Source organism: Nansenia antarctica (genome assembly GCF_963989245.1).
Source record: "Nansenia antarctica genome assembly, chromosome: 4".
Lineage (NCBI taxonomy): Eukaryota > Metazoa > Chordata > Actinopteri > Argentiniformes > Microstomatidae > Nansenia > Nansenia antarctica.
In genome coordinates this window covers 12,814,297-12,834,514 of record NC_137689.1, presented here as the reverse complement: position 1 = coordinate 12,834,514, position 20,218 = coordinate 12,814,297, and the positions used below count along the sequence as shown (strand labels likewise).

At 41.1% G+C, this 20,218-nt stretch overlaps 1 protein-coding gene across 2 annotated transcripts; it reads left to right on the top strand.

Moving 5' to 3' along the window:
* Window positions 1-1,759: 1,759 nt before the first annotated feature.
* dync1li2 (dynein, cytoplasmic 1, light intermediate chain 2) lies at window positions 1,760-15,636 on the top strand. 2 transcript variants are annotated; one of them, XM_080528872.1, is made up of 13 exons: window positions 1,760-1,862; window positions 2,815-2,888; window positions 3,243-3,359; window positions 3,442-3,672; window positions 8,503-8,663; window positions 11,036-11,129; window positions 11,245-11,380; window positions 11,493-11,604; window positions 11,731-11,790; window positions 12,337-12,381; window positions 12,810-12,927; window positions 13,880-14,014; window positions 14,630-15,636. In XM_080528872.1, the coding sequence occupies exons 1-12, from the start codon at window positions 1,768-1,770 to the stop codon at window positions 13,996-13,998; spliced, it is 1,362 nt and encodes a 453-aa protein (XP_080384998.1). In that variant the 5' UTR covers window positions 1,760-1,767; the 3' UTR covers window positions 13,999-14,014; window positions 14,630-15,636. The 2 variants fall into 2 exon arrangements, with proteins under 2 accessions (XP_080384998.1, XP_080384997.1); XM_080528871.1 differs by having other exon boundaries at window positions 12,337-12,387.
* Window positions 15,637-20,218: the final 4,582 nt, after the last annotated feature.

Genomic DNA, 20,218 nt, shown 5'->3' with positions numbered 1-20,218 from the left:
ATTAGGCCTACACCAAAGCATTGACTTAATGCTGTGAGATGTCAGCATATCAGCATAAATGTTACCCACCCACCTTGCAAGACCCACACACAACCACTCCACCCTCCTTTCTTGTTTGCGTTACTGTTTTTCCCCCTACTTTAATGAGTGTAGTGTAGTGATTGTATGATTCGTGTTGTGTGTTAGTGCACTCCAGGAAGAATTGTAGCCACTCACATGACTGAATTTAACCACTTTGGTGGGCGAACGGTAGGCTTATGTTTGGTTTAATGCATGTATATGCTACCTTTGAGGATAGGCTTCAAGTAGGCCTAGGCCCTAGAATAACAAAAGAACAATATCCTGTGAAAGTTTATTTCTGTGGATGTAGTGTAGTATAGTGTATTTCTAAAGACAATTTGAATGTAGTAATCACATGGCATAAAACAATTATTGCAGATACCAACTTGCTTTTCCACATCAATGAAAGTTACAGCGTACACTCAGCAGTCTTTAGTCTTTAGAACTCTCTACACAAAAGTTCACTTTTATTATGTACCTTCTTATTATACCACCGGGTGGCGCTACTTTAGTTGTCTGTCCGGTTAGTTTTCTTTCGACTTAACAGCTGATGCGCGGTCAGATTTCCATACTTTGCCTACCCCAGACGTTACGTAAATGTATTATGAGCTAAACTGCAGAACTGCACCACGACCAGTTGTTAAACGGCACAATGCACAAGAGCGAAAACAAGCCCCCCCCACCAACCCACTCGGGTAGAATGACATCATGCCAGCCAACGCGTACAGAGCTTTCTGTTAGGATGCCTGAAAACAATTACAATTCACTGATCATGTATTGTTTTGTATTTGCTGTAAATGTTTTTCTTTTTATGACAACAGTATGTAGATGGTGTTTTTGGGGGGAGTATGTTTAAAAGATAGAGGCAAGGTGCACTCGATTTTACTTGCTAGTCTATTGCATCTGATTTCCACGGAGCCGCTGGAAAGACTCGAGAGGGGTTAATTGACCATAAAGTGACATACGTTGTCATAATATTTAATGAGAATAATATTATAATTACATAGACATAGATACGCCACCGTCTGGTCCACATAGCCTAGAGATTGTACGGTACAATAGGAATGCCATTTATTCTAGGCAATTATAGTATTTAAGCGAGTAAGGCAATTATAGTATAAGCGAGTAAGGCAATTATAGTATAAAGCGAGTAAGGATGCTTGCTGTTACTACGACATTCATGTTGGGTTATTTAGTTGATACTGCCTTTTTAATTGGGGGCAGTATCACTCATATATTGAGAAATAATGGCAACTCCAGCTCATGTAAATAGCAATATTTTAATTTTTTATTTATTTTATTTATTTATAAATAGCAATATCCCAAATGTAAAACGTGAAAGTAAACTGCTATGAATATGATTGTAAGACAATGCTGTAGATTTACATTGCTGTATATCACATTTATGTTTTGTTGTGTCTATTTTTTGTCTTTTTAATTTATTGTCCAATGTCAACTGTTACTTGTGATGGATGTCTGTTCATTGTCTGTTTATTGAAAATAATAAAAACTATTAATCATAAAAAAGATACTGCCTTTTTAAATTTCCCAGTCCCATTGTGTGTCTCTCATTGGTCTCTCTCTCCGTGTTGAGTCGTGCAACATTTACCGCCGTCGGAATGTCTTGTGGATTAAACCACGCGCACCCTCTCTGAACCAGGTCCTCGCAGCGCCCCTCTCTCTCTTTGTGGCCGGAGACAGAAGAAGATGGCTCCCGTTCTGGAGAAGAAGCTCCTGGGCGCAGCCGGGGCAGGCGACACCATGGACCTTAACAACGAGGACGAGGAGGGACAAAACCTCTGGTAAAGTTTAGGCTCTTCGTTGTGTATGATGTTGCTATTTTCAATTTTTCCAAAGCTTTAAACGGACCTGCTCAATCGTGCTTTGTCACTGCCGGTGGCTGCTTTTCGAAACCGGCCCGGGATAGCTACCTCTTCAAAACAGCTAGTTAGCTTGTTAGCTTGTTAGCTGTCCATAGTTACATGGTTGGGCTAACGTTCCGTCTTAGCTCTCTTGTTCTTTCAGCCTCATTAACTACCTGATTAGAGGTAAATGTCTAGCCAGGCAACGATCGAATATAACGGTTCAACCACTTGTACTAACAGATCATGAACTTACTTACTCATCCTGCTAGCTTTGCTGCCTAGCTCAGCTAACATCATCTAGCTAGCAAGTTTACTGTGTGTGTGTGTGTGGTTGTATTCTGAAGTCTGGACACCAAGCTTGTGTCGCTACAGGCTTCAGCACAACCCTATCTAGCTAATAACTATTTTTCTAGTAAACGGAGGCCGATCCCGTGGCAATGTTTATTAGTTAGTTAGCTTAGCAGATGATGTGGCTATCTGGGCTGAACTGACAGCTGACAACTGTCAGTGTCAAGTTGATGTTGATGTCACGTCCGACACCTCAGCACAGCCGATCTGTCTGAAGAGCATAGGTATGTGAATTGCATTGCAACTCAGCAACAACCTACCTAAGTCATGTAGGCTATTCAGCTATCTGTGATCTGTAGCTGATCTGATCGAATCATTGATCAGGACTAGTCAGTGCACATCTGAGTCTTCCTTATTTAGGGTTACGTGGCTTTGTGTTGCTGCTGTTGTTGTTGTCTCATGGATGTCATATAGTTTTTGAGATGCAGTGACAGACAGACAGCGACATCATTTGATTATCTCATGTGGGCTACTATCTTCTTGCAAATCCAAACGACGCCTGAAACGTTGAATAACCCAATTCAATTGTCCATTTCCCCAGGACTTCAATTCTCAGTGAAGTTTCAACACGTTCGAGTTCTAAGTTGCCATCCGGCAAAAATATATTGGTGTTTGGTAAGTTGATAAAACCGACCATAGCCTTCGGAAAGTTTGAACACATAGCCCCACTAAGCACTAGATGGATAAGGAGTAGGTTAGATCTGAAGAGAGATTGCATGATTGTAGCAGACCAGATACTTGACATGAGTACAATCAATCGGCCAGACAGACTTGTTTTCAGTCAGATACTCATCCAATGATTAGGCATGGCACTAGAGTCTGTCGAATAGTACTAATCTAGTGATTGTTATCAAGCTCAGTCTTTTATGCTGACAAGACACTTGCATTTTGGTTTGGGTTGTTGTATAGCTAGGCCTATATCAATGTTACATAGTTTTGTCATGTTTGACTAAAATACATTTTGTGCAGGAGAGGATGGGTCAGGAAAGACAACTATCATGGCAAAACTCCAAGGAGCGGAGCACAATAAAAAAGGGAGAGGGCTGGAGTATCTCTACTTGAGTGTCCATGATGAGGATCGAGATGGTAAGTGAAGATGACAGTCTGGGTTGCTATATGTTTTTGGTAATTTGGTGAACATTGGGGGTAATTCTTTCCATCTTTCTAGACCTCACACGTTGTAATGTGTGGATTCTGGACGGGGACCTGTATCACAAAGGCCTGCTCAAGTTTGCCGTGTCGGCTGATTCGCTGAGCGACAGCCTGGCAGTGTTTGTGGCAGACATGTCCCGACCCTGGACCATCATGGAGTCGCTCCAGAAGTGGGCCAGCGTGCTGCGTGATCATGTGGACAAGCTCAAGATTCGCCCGGAAGAGATGAGAGAGTTGGAGCAGAGGAGTAAGTTTCAGTTTGATTGAGTCATCTACCATTTCCTTCACCTGTCAGTTGTCAAAGGCCTTCACAGGACCACGTATCTCATATCTCTGGACCTCTTTTTGTTTTGTGGTCAGACAGTGGTACTCCTATACGTTGCTCTTAGATGCTGGGGTGAGTCAACCTCACTGTGGAGTCCCTTATGCAGGGAAATGCCTGTTGGGTGGGTTCAATTTATTCTGTGGCTGAGAGTTTCTGCTGATTTGACACACAATGTAGATGGCTAGAATGTCGTCATAAGCAATAAGCTTTAAGGCCCGTATCTGAAGTGCAATGGTCGATACTTAGAGGAATCATACCTATCCTAAAACACAGTTCAGGAAAGTTTAAGCTCCTCTCTTCTTGTTTCACATTTTGAAAACCAGAATGGTGCTGCACCAATTCTTGAATGCTCTGAAATGGGACTAGGCCTTATATTGGTCGATCTGGTATGTATTGGAATGCTGCCTGCAGCAGAGACTGAGCACGGAGCAGCATCCAGTGGAGGCAAAAAGATGGACAGGTTGCATAACATGTACAGGGCTAATGCAGGCTGGCTTTTCATGTAGAGGGAAAGCACAGAAACTGAAGTGTAAAATGACATGTTGTCATGGAAGCTAGGTCAGCAGAGAGGCCCATGATTCTCAGCTGTCGTGACCCAAGGCTAGCTCTGCAGACCTCTGATGCTCCGCTTAATTCTAGAAACTATTTCTCCTTTCATGAACTGGTCTTTTGTGCTCTGGAGTTAGGCTCTAGTCTAGATGCTCTTAAAGTGCGGCCTAAGGGTGATCTATGGAGCAGGCTTGTTTTGTAAATGTTGCTTTGCTTAGAACACCTAATATGCCCTGCAGATTTACTTGTTTGGTTTGGAAATCAGACCAATGCTTGGATGTGGGAATTATCCTAATCACTTCACTTTCTTTTTGTTAGAAAGATGGGGTTCACTTTTGTTTTTGTCAATCTTATCCATTGTTGGCTTCTATTATTATTCTGAACGTGAACACAAATGGAGAACCACAAACTGAACATTGTAATGTGGAAGGGGAAGTAGCAAACTGAAGGTGCTTCAGCACATTGCTTAGTACTTAGTAATACAACAATGAGATAATAATTTAATAATTTTGCCATTTAGCAGACGCTTTTATCCAAAGCGACTTACAATTACGAATTACAGGGACATTCCCCCTGGAGTAACTGAGGGCTAAGTGCCTTACCCAAGGGCACACTAGTAGTGGTGTGGCTTCAGGCGGGATTTGAACTCACAACCTTCCGATCCCAAGTCCAACTCACTATCCACTAGACCACCACTACCCCGAGATACAGTAACAACTGCACCTAATCATGGAGAGGTAGTCTAGTTTGAATAGGCCTAATCTATTTGCCTGGAGAGGCTCTGTGATTTACTTGAATGAGCCTACTGTTAATGACATTTTGACACTTGATATGACATCTGTGATAACTATGACATATCTTTACATAATGAGGAAAGCTGTTGCATAATCCTAGTTATAACTTTTATATATATATATATATATAATATATATAGTTATAGTTATCCTAACTGTTGATAATCCTAGTTATAATATATATAGTTATAGTTAGCCTATAACTAGTTATAACACTAAGTCACACTGACCCGCTCCTCTCCCAGGGCTGCCAAGTTCATTTGTTGAATACACGGTCCGCTCGCAGCTTTCCCATTTAGCAGGGAGGCATGTCATCCAGACAACTTATCTTTCACAGTGTCAGTAATGATGTCATTACTGCACATGGCAGACTAGTGAGACACAACTGAAGTCGGGGGCGTTGCTTCCAGGCCGATGTTACAGCAGTGTTGCATCATGGTTCCGTCGGACAGAGAGTCCAGCGTATAAGCAGGGAAGGGATATGGAGTAGGCAGGATGTTCTGGCTCCGTCTGAAACTTGAATAGCTCGATCGCAGGCGTTCTCTCCAAGTCAAAATGCAGGATCAGCCCTGGCTGTGTCACGCACAGCAATGACACAGATGATCAGATTTCTATTATTGTCTCTTGTTTCCATAGAGCAGTAGGAATAATGTCTGTGTCTGTGGGTAATTGTATATTATATTATTTGGCTATTTATCAGAATCATTGGGGCAACAAAGAGCTGAATGTTAGAGGTGAACCGATAGTGTTTTGGAAAACTGAGGCCTATTCTATCGTCTGATTGAGTATTGATATGACGTGAGTACTACATTTCATGATAGTCATTCACATTGATCTCGACTCATTTAGAGCAATGCTACCGCCCTTTTAAACAAAACATTATGTAGCCTATTAAACAAAACAATGTTCTTTTAAAAAGGGTTAGAGTTAGGGTTATTTCTTTACAAAATGCCATCTACCATTTTCAATCGATCGCCAGATACCAAGATACAGTTACACGTACCACAGATAATATTGATGTGCCTCCACTGAATGTTTGGCTACTCTGGGTAGGCTGTGTGTATGCGTGTTAACTGACAACAGTTACGTCTGTTTGGAAGTACAACTTTTAGGCCTAAGTATTGTTTAAGCAAAATCTTTACAAGGTGCAAAATCATATTGGTATATTTAAATTTGACCACGCCTTTGTTTGTAGAACAGTTAGCCTAAGTGGGCAAAGTCGAGCAATGGATAGATATTCCAGCCCATGATTGAAGCAGTGGCTGCATGAGAGAGAAAGTGGATGTCTAATCGCAAAGATGAGATAGAAGGGTGACTAACTGACTGCTGTGTCCTTTAGACAGGCTATGGTTATTACCTCAGTCACGTGTGTTTCTGTTTAACTCAGTTATGTAAGAAATGTACTCTGTTTGCCACCCCAACAAAAAAGTACTGGTATACTTCTGAATTCCATGTATATTGGATAAAACCATAGGATTAACTTTTATCACGTTTTTGGAGACAATGAGGCTTTTGAGCAGTGGGAACTCATTTGTAGACTGAAACTTCAAACTCACAATATGTTGCTGCCGGATGCAAACCAAAATGTAATGTTAGGCTACATTGTTTAAAAATAAAAAAGATTTAAAAAGTAAGTAAAGTAAAGCTTTATTTATATAGCGCCTTTCGTACATAAAAGGCCGTACAAAAAAGGCCGTAGCCCTATTCCTCCCGGACAATCTTCAATGCTTACTCTCTCAGTTACACCGGCTGTTTCACACCGGCTCAGCCTGCCCTGATCAGAGCCTGAAAAAACCCAAGCTTACATCAGAGGATCCTTCATGGTCGGGTGCTGTTCATGATGGAGGAGGAAGGATCATCCACATTCCTTAGGTTCCTGAGGAAGTTCCTTTCCCATATCCCATTACTCTCCCAGCCTCTGTGAGATACAAGGAACAGCTGTTGTTGGGAAAAATCCATCCCTTGGTTGCAAAACTATTCAGTTGCTGGAGTTTTTTTTAAACTGACAGTTTGGCCATTTTAATATCTTGAAAATGATTCAGTGTGACCTGGAAGCATGTCACTCCATCACACAAGGCATGCCCGTGTTGATACCAGGAAGCACAACAAAACATTCAGTGCAGACCGCTACATTGCAGAGTCCACTGCAGAACGCAACAGGCTTTTATGCCCATTTTCGGTACTGCCGTTTATGTTATTTATTGTTATTTTGTTATTATTTGATAAGCCTACCGATGCCATAGGTTGTGCTGATTACATATAATTGTGCTATTTCTACTGGATTGTAGCCCATAGATTTGTTGTTAGAATTAATGTCATGTCCTTGTACTACCTGCTATTTGTTTTATATTTGTATTTATATATATTTATAGATGTTGTTAACGTTTGCTATTCTGTAGTTCAAAGAATAAAACTGGTATGCATCACATTTTTGTCGTTGTGTGAAAATAACAATGATACAGTCCATGATCCATGGCTGCCTTTGTGAATGTCGATTATTCGTTCATAGCACCCACCGATTATTCGAATACTGTAGTTATGCACATCCCTAATCAGTTCTCGAAATCACCCGAGTTGTGTAGCCGCGAGGTGCATACGTTATCAAAGCATCGCGGATTCAGACGAATCCGCCTCTGTGTAACCCATGCCTAAGCCTAGAGAAGGCAGGAGCTGCTGTCAGATCAGCTCACATCTCAGGTCTGGGAAAGAGAGAGCGTGGATGGCTGAGTGGGTATCGGCTGGTAGTCCCACTTTGCATACAAGCTGGTAGAATCTTAACAATATTGTATTGTTTAATTGGCTTAGACATATTTGTATTACATTCTGTAGACTTGCATATTGATCATGCATACCCCACACTTTAAAGACTATCTGTTAAATAACTGCACAATGCTTGACAGCAGATTGCATTAAAACTATGGTAGAATAGCGTAAATGCAATTAAATGGAAAACCTGTAAATATAAAGTAATGTTCAATACTTTAATAATTCTTGTTCATTTACTGGTATTGACTCTTATTTCACATTGACTTCAAATAGACAGCATTAACAGACAGTATACACATTCAAGTAGGCCTAATGGAAGATTCTATGGAATTTCACAGAAATCACAAATCATTCTGTAGCCTACACATGTTTAGTCTTAATATGGTTAGGCTATTATGATTCCCTACTGGGAAGTGGTCTTTATGTCAGTTTAACAGTTAAGCTGTTATTGAGTTTTCAAAAATCACATTTTGATCTTTGATCTCCACCAATAGATTGTATAGACGACTTGCTAAGACAACAAGACACCTGCAGGCTTTGAAATGTTCACCATAATGCTTACACTCATCCAGGATGGTACCTAGGTTGTAGGGCCAGGTTGTCTTGCTTGAGCTGATTCCACCATCACCTGTCTGTCCCACAGTGGTGAAGGCCTTCCAGGAGTACACAGAGCCAGAGGAGGCTGTCCCACCTTCTCCCCAGAGACGGGCTCCCACAGCAGATGATGAAGACGTGGTGCTACCACTGGGAGACAACGTACTCACACACAACCTGGGCATTCCAGTGCTAATAGTTTGCACAAAGGTAAGTGACACCTTCTGAGTAGGCCTAATAGGTACAGAAAGAAATAGCCTACTGTTAAGCATCTATCAAAAAGAGATGTCAAGTGAAGTACCAAAATGTCTCGACAGTCCTAGACTGAATACAAGCTGGGCCCACAGCTGGTAGTCTACACAGTTCCCTCTTGGGTGGTCTATTTTCATGGTTGGAGCCTGGTCATCCATCCCAGTCTTGAGATTTCACTTCAGTTTGTCTCAGTTTGTCACAGCTTGCCTGTGAGGCAGAGTCCTCCTTCCATGAAAGGTTGTCATTATGCAGTGTCCAAGGGCCCTCGAGGAAATGGCTCCTGCAAAAGAGCAGACACCATCATCAGTACTTCACATGCTCATGGTGACGAGGACTGAGTGAATGTGCTCTTTTCACGGCACACTGGTCTTCTTATCTCTTCCTTGAGGGTGGGAAGGAGGGTGTTCAAGGGGATCTTAGTCTGGGTTGATGCAGTTTTGTGAACATGATCTCAGAGCATTATGCTGCCATTTTTAATACTGCTGCCATTTAGTCTCCTCATGTTTTATTTTCATCAGCTCTTCCTCACTGTCTGACTGTAACACATTCAATATGTGACAGGGTCTGGTGTTTTGGTCCCCAAACCGGCAGATTTTGACAGATTATGAAAAGTGCAGATTGTTAGATTTCAAATGATCTGTCATACATTGAAGTCTAAAAATAGTTGCAGAAGATATGCTTATTTGAATGTTGGTACACCTCAAACCAAATACCGAAAATCGCTCTGAATAACAGACGCATTTGCTACCATCGCATTGGTAGCTAGTTAGTAGCTAATTACATCGCTATGTAACTGCACATCTGATAGAACATGAACATGCTAAAAACACATAACTACACATAACTAGATGATCACACAGCCCTTGCTTTTGAACAGTCCTAAAACGTAAGTTTGTTTAAAAGCCATGTATCACTAAGGCCCAAATTACACTGGAAGCGTCAACCTTACCTTACCTGTGCGGTGCGTATGAGTCTCATTTAGGCGGCCGTTCTAACATGTTGTAGCAGCCCGACCGGTTACGTGAGAGGCGCTGCTGCTGCTCGCTCTCTCGCTCGAGAATAGAAGGCTCATCTATTCAGCTCGTGTTTTTCAGCGCGAGGCCGACATGAAAATGATCTACCAGCAACATAGACTACAGTTTTAATGTCTACATCTGTAAATATGTATATATTAATTGCCACGGCAACATTGTGTCGCGTGAATTGACATGTCGTTGTCGGCCATTGGAAACGTGTTTGATGGATGCCAACAAAAGTATGACCATGCTTTGACCCATCTCTTAAAATAATAAAATAATGGTTTTACCACGGTTCAAAAAAGAAACCACGATCACGTATCGGTGCACCCCTTCTTGTAACTTAATCACCAAATCTGTCTCTAGTGAATGTTTTAGTAACATGAGTTTGGAACTAGCAAATGAGTTGTGTAATTTTAGTTAAGAAATGTACACCAAAAATGAGCATGTTGTTTAGTTAGCCAGCCATTGTTCAGTGGGCCAAGCACTGGTGCCAAAAGGGACAGTGGAAAAACGGCAATTGTGGCTAACAGTTTTTTTTATTTTTAATAAAGATGTAAGATACTATACCAAACCTTTAAATTCAGTACAACCTGCCAGGCGTTCTTGTTAAATCAAATTCAAGATACATTTAACATTGGCTGACGTCACCCAATTCCAGTCCTTGGAAAGTGTATGCTAAGTCCCACTGAATGAGGCACTGGGATATTTATATTTGATGACAGCCTCCTGCATATTTAACCAGTTGCCACTGTCTTTACAACAGCCATTTTTTATTTCAGGAAGTGGCTTGCTGGCGTTCCCTGAGTCATGCTCAGCCAGCCTTTGTTGTCAAGGTTCCCATCTAGTGGATACTGTTCAGAAGTGTCTGTGTTTGTGTGACAGGGTGGGGCCGGCTGTTTTACGGTTCTTTCCTTGAGAGCGGGACGAGAGGAGGAAGTAAGGGAGGGAGGAGAGGTAGAGAGGGTAGCAAGCAAGCAGCAGGAAGGGGAGGGTAAGAGGAAGTGAGGGAGGGTTGGGGGCTGAGACAGACCTATGCGGTGTCCCAATTCTCTTCCTTTCCTTAAGTGTGGTGTTCCCTGTTTGGACGAGTGTATCACATGGTGGATACTCTATCCTTGCAAACATTGTAAGCTTTAAAATGAGAGTGAATTGGACAAGAGTAGAGCGTTGGGACATAGCAGGAGAGAAGTAGAACGAAGTTAGCTTTAGCCAATGCTACTCATTCTTCTCTGCATTCTTGTTTCAGCTGTAATAACCCCCCCCCCCCCCCCCCCTCTCTCTCTCTCTCTCTCTCTCTCTCTCTCTGTGCAGTGTGACGCAGTCAGTGTCTTAGAGAAGGAACATGACTACAGAGAGGAGCACTTGGACTTTATACAATCCCACATCAGACGATTCTGCTTACAGTGTATCCTTTCAGCATAGGTCTCCTGTCCTTTCCGAACATGCGTCCCCTGTCTCTTATCCTTCCCTGAAACATTCATCCCCCATGTCACTTCATGTTCCTCAACCTAGTCTGACAGATGGAGCTGCCTTGATTTACACCTCTGCCAAAGAGGAGAAGAACCTGGACCTCCTCTATAAATACATAGTGCACAAAATATACGACTTCCAGTTCACCACGCCTGCCTTAGTGGTGGAGAAGGATGCTGTTTTCATGTACGTTTTTTTACTCTGATTTCCTTAGAATTGAATTTATAATATAGCAGTGTAGTGAAAAATTAAGGGTATTGGTCATTGGCTAAATATCAAACAACCTTTCTTTCCTTAGTCCATCTGGGTGGGACAATGAGAAGAAGATTGGGATTTTGCACGAAAACTTCTCAACAGTGAGACCTGAAGACCCTTTCGAGGACTTCATTATGAAACCTCCAGTACGGAAGGTAGGATGAGAGAGAGCCTCTTGTGAAACTTGACTAAAAGTTTGGGTATTAAAGTTAAGTTTAACAAATGTTGTGTAATCTCTCTTTACCTCACTTTTCTTATGGTCTCTCTCTTTCTCTCTCTAGTTGGTTCATGATAAGGAAGTAAATGCAGAGGATGAGCAGGTGTTCCTGATGAAGCAACAGGTACAGGCATTTGTTTATATGATAGGAAATGCAGTCAAGGATGCCTGCTATGTTTGCCATTCCATCATGTTCTATGTTCCATCATGTCCCTAGTTGTGTTCAAAGCCATAATTGTGGACAGTGGAGCCCATTCCATTTTATTAGCCTTACCCAGGCTTCAAAGCCTATTTCCTATTTCCCACACAGGCTAATCAGAAGTCAGAAAACTCTCAGAGCTTTAATTGGGCGAAATAGGCTTCTTTATGAAGATTTCACATGGTTGCTTCAGCCTAAAGACAGAAGAGCCTGTCTTTCTCATACTGCGCATCAGTCCCTCATAGCATCAGTCCCTCTTTAGTTCAAACTACTAGTATTCAAGAAGTATATCAAAGAATTTAGGGTTTGGACATTTTAAAATAGAAATTCAAGCTCACCGCATTCGCTGGTATGATTCAAATGTTGTCTGGCAAGAAGGGAAGTGCACCCAGTGTTCCTGGAATAGTCAATGTGAATGAAAATGAATATATTGACCTATAAAATGCATTTTCTTATTCTCTTTTCCCCAAGTCGTTGTTGGCGAAGCAGCCGGCCACACCAACAAGAGGAACAACAGTAAGTGTAATAACATCCATCACACCGTTTCTTTCTTCTTATGCCTCTTTCATGACCGCACCTTACTGGCCAATGATGACAATCTCACCAATAGTTGCTAGAGTTGCCTATTAGACATAAGACATAATTAGACATGTATAACAGCACGACCTCGAGTGTGATATTGCTTTTATACAGCGTCATTTATTAGTTACGCGACAACAGATTATGATTTGTTTGTTTATTTAATCATTTATTTTGGCTCCTTAACTGAACTTCAACTGGACGGTTGCCTAGTAACCTGAACACAAACAATAGAACAGCTGTGTGGCGGAGTGATACTTAAAAGTCCCAGTGCTGTTATACTGTATATCGGCACTCATGGAATGCCTCTTGTCCAATCAAATTACTTGGTTGGAACTAACTCTCTCTCTCTCTCTGATTGTCAGGAGTCCCCCGGACGAACTGCCTCTGGCTCTCCTCGGCCCACGGGCCGCACAGGCCCAACCAACGTGGCCAGTGTCTCACCGATGACCTCAGTCAAGAAACCTGACCCCAACATGAAAGGTAATAATGTGAATGCCCACCCTTTTATCTCGACCTGGGTTTGTAATTGTCTACAGAGAACCATGGAAAATCATGTAGAAACATGTATGAGCTCTTATGTAATGAGCTGATACGCTCTTATGTAACACTGCCCTCCAGGTAGATATTAAGATAATTCCCTGAACATACTGATGTGTGAACAACATAATGATAATAAACAACAATACATAATTCCCTAAACCACATGAGAACTGGATATAGTTTTATTATGCATGTCAGATGTATTTAAGCATGTGTCTGCCCCCCCTGAGGAAGCTATTGAAGTAATTCCCCAAACAATGGATTCCTGGGGGGTATTCCATAAACACTGCTAAAGGAAAATCCAGATTTATTTAGTGAGAGCTCCGTTCCCTGAATGTGACTGAAAGAAACAGTTAGCGTTGATGAGACAGGGCTGAATTGTGTTATTGGAATGACTCTCTAGTTGGTTAAGTCATAGTCGACATTAACTCTAACCAGGCTTCTTCAATTAATCGCTAATTTAGTTATCAACATACGTGGAATACCCCCCTGCATGCCTCCGCTGGCCTTGCTTGTGCAGAAATATTGAACATTTCTCCATCATTAAGCTCAGCGGGAGAGGAGCCCATACCAGCATGGATAGATGTGCTTAAATTAAACCTGATTTAATTGAGCTGCAACCACTACACTGCGGTGGCCCAAAGTTGATTGCTGTTGGCAAGGACATGTTGGGGGAAAGCAACTGGATAGACTGACCAGTGTATCAAATTAAATGTAATATGCAAGCTTTCCGGAAGAATGTTATTGCCGTGTGTGCATTAATGATGTTTTTATCTTTAATGAAAGGAATAGCGTGATTATACCAACAGTAACTGTTGCATTCAGAGTCAGGCAGGTGACATAAATCTCCTTTGCCTCTTAAGTGACCCGCATCTCTACATTTGTCCCTCAGGGGCAGCAGCCAATGAGGGAGTGCTGGCCAACTTCTTCAACAGCCTGTTGAGTAAAAAGACGGGCGCCCCCGGGAGTCCAGGCAGCGGGACTGGAGCTGCAGGAGCAGGGGTGCAGTGATCAGCCAGGAAAACAGGTATGGTCAACTTCAGGCTGGACTACCCTCTTTCGGGCCATGCCTGGCCTCCACTGTGGGTTCAGTTGCCTCTTGTTGCCTTTGGGCCTTGCTTTTGTCTGGAGGTTTTATCCCCTACATCCCGAGAGGGGGGAGTAAAGGGAGTACTTGGCAGGTCTGAGAGAGGAGGGGACGAGTTCCATTGGGGGAATGGAACACTGGGGGAACTAGTGCAAGGCCTGTATGCATGATGGAACCATGGAATCTCCTCTGGGCTGGATGTTACAACCACAAACCCACCTCTAAAACATCCTCCTTGCTTTTTTTTTTGTGCTTTTTTCTTCGTTTAGTTTGTTTGAAATGTTATTAACCCATCCCATTTCCCCAGCATACTGACATGTCCTTGTGAAGCAGCTAATAGTTGGTTTGAAACTGAACCCAAAAGATATGCAAACGTGCTGTGTTTCATGAATGGTTTTGCATGTGCGCATCTATGACGTCATGCTACCGAGCTCCAGCATGAGACCACATCGCAGCCAACTCCATCCGCTTGCTGGCCATAACTGTCGCTTGTGTTGTTGTCCTCACACAGAAGTTACAGGAGATTACTTTCTGTTCTCTCTGTCTTTTTCTAAGGGCAGAAGCCGGTTTTGACTGATGTCCAGGCAGAGCTGGATAGAATGACTCGCAAACCGGACGCCATGGTTTCAGCAAACATCACACCACCGACGGAGAACGAAGCGTGAACACAAAACAGCAGCATTGCCCACTGCAAATACCCTGGAAAAAACAAAACAAGCATAAAAACAAACAAATGAAACATGACCAAATTCCCAATGTGTATACCAGTCAGCAACAGACAGTGGTTTTGCCAAATGAGTTTGAGATGCTATCAGCTATTCTTGGTTTTTCGTTGGGATGGAGGAAAGAAAGGTGGAGGTTTTGGGTAGGAAGGTTGAAGACTTGGCTGTGTTTATCCTTAATTTTATTTTTTCTTCAATTGAAAAGGTTATTTTGCGCGGATGTCAGGTGAAGTCGTGTGTACACACTCCACTGAGAGCCAGCCAAAATCCCCAGGTCTGCAAGGCCCTCGGTTCATTGGGGGAAAGCACCATCGCTCACGACTGGAAAAAGTGCTGTGGCCTCTTGTTCAGCTAATCCCATGGAAGGAAAGTGGTTGCGATAAAAAAAGAAAAAAATGAAACCGTAAATATATTCATTTAAAAAAAAGAAAAAAAGAAGAAAATACTTGCAAGCGTATGTAGTATGTAAAAAAGTTAGAGATACGATACTGATGTATTTATATAAAAAAATCTTTCTTTTTATTTTCTATTTTTTCTGCACCGTTTACGGATTAAACAAACGTTTAGCTATATCTCATAACATGGTAAACTCCTCTCACGTCATGACACTAATGTGACAAATACATATAGCTGATAGCAAACCGTGTCTGCCTGCTGAATGGCAGGCCTGAGTAGTCATCTCTAAGGATTCTGTAAATATAAGCAAAATTGCAATTCAAGCTTTGGTTTGATTTTGTAAGGAAAAAAATGCAATTCTTTTAACAAAATTATAAAGAAACGTCTTGGATAAATTGAACATGGTTGGGATTGGCAAGTGTGGAGTTTTGCAACAAGAGCTCTTCTTTTGGCTGCAGGTGTGTGTTTGGGGAGGGGGTGGGGCAGCATCTTTCCTACTATAACTCCCAAGTGCCTGGCACATTAAACTGTTTGTGTCATAGTAGAGGTGCTTGTCTATTTAAAGAGGAAATGCACTGTAGCACCAATGGTAAAAGGTTTTTTGTCCATTTCTGAAAGTCAAGTAATTTATTTTGTTTTATTTTTTGTATAACAAGTCTGGTCTTTGCATAATGTTTCAAATGAAATTTTGCTTACTTCTGTGGCCTAGATTACATTGTTCAGTTGAGCAATAAGGAGAATGCCTTTCTTTCTTGTCTATTAATTGTAAAGGTATTTAGCTGCAGATTCTTAGAAATAACCACACGTTTAGAGTTTGTCCCCCCCCCCAGATGAACACTTGTGTGGTTCAATCCACAAGCTTGTGTGGCCAAATCATATGGAAATCAATTACTATGATTTTTAATGAAATGGGATATCCTTAAAGATGACATTTCTGTTCTTTTTCAGTTTCAAATGTTTTTTTACTCTTGGCAGGTCAGGTTAAACATTCCCGATTCTACACAATGTCGTTGTAGAGATGCGTCCCAGTAGGAAACTGCAATGTCCACAGATATGTTGTGTGATCTTCTTCAGTGCCCATTGACAATGTTGACTCTTTGCCTTCAATGTACAGTTCACAATTTGTCATTCTGTGCACCCTGCTTTCACTCAGGGTAGATCGTAGTCAATATATCAGCCTTTGCTTGTGTTTCTTAGTAGGTTGTTAAATTGTCCTAACGTTCTGTCAATGTTTTTGTCTTTTTGTGTTCCTTTTCAATGATTTTATCCATTCTAATACTGTACCATATCAAATTATCTGTAAGATTGCTAAGGTTATTGAAGGTTTTGTGTCACAAATTGACCATATTCAAACCTCACTGAAATAACTTAGGTGGTCATTCTCAAATCTACCTAGGGCCCAACTTAGTTAAACTTATGGTTACTGACAATTAACATCAATAATATGAGAAAGAGCAGCTACTTTTGCCATTTAAAGCAACAGCGACAAAAGGAAACAACAGAGAATTGGAACCTGGAACCAAAGATGCAGAAATTAGCGTGTTCTGTTTGTGTACATAGTCTCTCTCCTGTGTGATTCCCAGGTGATCTCCCCAGGCTTTGCCTCGAGCACCCATCATTCCAAAGTAGATTCTGAGGTGGTCTTTGTACTTGGCCTGGCAACTCAAGTAGGGGTTTAACTCTGTGTCTTTGTATTGCTCTGTAAGGGAAAAACCACAAGGTGTGCAGAGTCTACTTTCTTTTTTGCATGAACTAATCTGTCAGAATAAGAGAAATGAACTGCTATGGATTTTCTTTCTATCAAAATGAAGCGCTTATTGTTATTTTCTTCACTGGGCAGAAATGAGCATCTATGATCTTTTGCTAAACTTGAAGCACAATATTGGATAGCCAGGAGTATTCTATTATGTTTAAATAAGCACTTTCATTTAGGGTTTGAGGCAACAGAATACATACTGTTCTTCTCTGCAAGTGTATTGATGAATTGCTCATACTAGTGTAATACACACACACTCCGAATATGTAATTATTTTCTGGATTTACAGCATAATACAGATGTCCCTGGTGGTCAACTATGCTCCAGACTTTTAAATAAATCTAGACTGGGGACACATTCTATCTTTAGGAAAAGAGGACGTTATGGATCTTTTAAGAACATATCCAGATTAATTTTGAGATGCTCTCTGGTTTTTCAGATGTCCTTCCTGCCCATTTCAGTGTATCCCCTTTAGTTTTAATCTGTGTTAAATTTCCTGCCCAAAAACGGTTTGTTGGCAAGCATTAATTTATCCAGAAGATATTGGACAGCTGTCCTTAGGGTGTTAACAGTCTAGCAATTATTGAACCAGCCCTTGAATGGACCTAACACACATGTGTCTCTACACATGCAATACATCTGCATCATTGAATTAATGATTAGTAGGAGAAACCTTACTATCCTGCAGAAGTCACCATGTTTGGCAAGTACAAGGAAAACTACTCTTGCTGCTCAAATTTACAAGTTGTTCTCAGTTGATATTGGATATTTCCCACATTAGATGAACAAAAGAGCTCTTAACATTTTATTCAAGCTTAAATTGGAAGTGACTGCTCTGTACATCATAATCTTAGTGATATGCCTTCAGTCCTATTAAAAGTATACATATAGGAGATTTAAAAAGCTTTTGCTTCCAGTGATTTTTATTCAGGATAAGAAAACATTTTAACCACATGGAGGGACTGTGTTTGACATATTCAGATGAGTGTGACTGTATGGCTTTAACATGAAGCAGTATGCAGCCATGTGGAATCTTGCTTTTTTGTGCCGACAAAGATAAGGAAAGTGTCTGTCAGCCCTGGCTTCAATAAAACAAAGAATCCAGACTCTGGTTACCGATTATTTGACTTTCAATTACCATCTGCACCTCTTTGTCTCTAGTATCCTCCTCAGTTCTCTGCAACAGTGTCAACGCGTAACTATATTGTTTAATAGATTACATGTAGTCTATTACTTGCATTCAAAGATTGCAATATCATTTTAGAGTTTGCTCATTTGTTCCTGGGCAACATCAGGTGATTTTCAGTTATCCGTGCGCGTAAAACCCTACCCTTCACGTAAATCTTGCATCGATGTCTCCACCCTCAGTGCAATGGCTTTAGCGCCACCTAGGCCATGAGAGGGGTAGTGCAGTAGTTCAATCACACATGGGACCCAATGGTATTTCTCCATGCAATCTGTTTCTAAATCTTTCTCACCCAACCCAGCCAGAATATTTTCTGAATTCTGAAGAGATTGGATAAAAAAATGTACATAGTATACTAGGATTATATGCACACTCTTGTTTGTAGCCGTGCATTATGTTATTATGGGTGCCACTTTAAATGAGATCACGTCTAATGCGTTATAAAACGTTTATAATAACCTACTTTATACGGCCTATGGATACTTCAGACATGTTTTATTTTTTCAGCAAAGAGCTGAAGTTGTATTTACACCGTCATGCATGGTTTGTGAAGCATGTTGGCATTATGAAGGCTTCCAATCCAGCCTGATTTCTTATGCGATAGTTAGATAAAGAAGTCCATGGTTTATGTAGCACATTTAGCTTTTTAAAATGACCTATTTGGTGCATATTTTTGTTTTGTTTTGCCTTCAGCCCTATGCAATTCGGTCTAGGCTATGTTGGCCCTTTTGCCCATATAATATATATAAGATTATCTGAGTCACGACCACACATTACTTGTTCAGAAGCCACAGATTACTTGTTGACATACAATACAGGCCAAAAGTTTGGACACACCTTCTCATTCAATGTGTTTCCTTTATTTTCATGACTATTTACATTGTAGATTCTCACTGAAGGCATCAAAACTATGAATGAACACATGTGGAATGATGTACTTAACAAAAAAGTGTGAAATAACTCTAAATATGTCTTATATTTTAGATTCCTCAAAGTAGCCACCCTTTGCTTTTTTGTTGTTAATAAAATATATAATAATAATAAATATATATATATAATAACATATTATTATTAACACATATTATATTTAATATTATTATTATATATTTTATTAACAACAAAAAAGCAAAGGGTGGCTACTTTGAGGAATCTAAAATATAAGACATATTTAGAGTTTTTTCACACTTTATTGTTAAATACATAATTCCTATGTGTTCATTCATAGTTTTGATGCCTTCAGTGAGAATCTACAATGTACCAAATAGTCATGAAAATAAAGGAAACGCATTGAATGAGAAGGTGTGTCCAAACTTTTGGCCTGTACTGTATTTTTGACAGGAAAATTCATAATAGTAGGCTAAGGACACATGTGTATTGGGCCGAAGACATGGAACATACCTGCCAGACAGAGCGTCACACCTGTGGTATGACGTCACGAACAACCCCAATACTGTCTGGCTCTGGCCCGCGCGCCCCGTGTTTCTCATGGAAGGAGGACCATCTGCGCCCAGTGCAGACAGTGTCCCCGTATTAACACAGGCACAGCGCAGCGCAGGATGAGACGTTCAGACTCGCAGCGAAAACAATCCTGCTTGATTTATTTTCCATCTCAGGGGATTTAAAGGACCGAATACAGGATCTGCTAGTGTTGACCGGAGAATAAAGGATATAGGGCTTCGTTTTTCAAATATGGCCGGGATTTCTGTCTGTCGCCCTTAGTATTGGAAAATACTTTTAAAAACGTGCATAGGCTACAGGAATGTGCAGCTTTCGGGGCGGAGACTAAACACAAGACAGTAATGGTAATGTAGTAGTAGTAAGCCTTATATCATTTAGTATTTCAGTCTGAACTTTAACATCAGTGCATTGATGTTTATAAACAACGGTGGTTCGATCTGGCCATGATGGATTTTTGCTCTTTCCCCAAAAGTGCCACAAAGGAGCGGAATGGTGCTGGCCTTTCTACAACTCCCTGAATAGAATAGGGGTTTTTCGTTGCGTGCAGAACCAAACCAGCATCGATCATAAACAGGAGAGCAATACAAGACAGTGACCGACTTCTGCAACGCAATTTTGTAGTATAG

Coding starts and splice junctions, on each gene's coding strand:
- dync1li2 (XM_080528871.1), top strand. CDS start 1,768: ATGGCTCCCGTTCTGGAGAAGAAGCTCCTGGGCGCAGCCGGGGCAGGC. Junction 11,381..11,492: donor GAGAAGGATGCTGTTTTCAT/GTACGTTTTTTT, acceptor TTCTTTCCTTAG/TCCATCTGGGTGGGACAATG. Junction 12,388..12,809: donor CAAGAGGAACAACAGTAAGT/GTAATAACATCC, acceptor TCTGATTGTCAG/GAGTCCCCCGGACGAACTGC.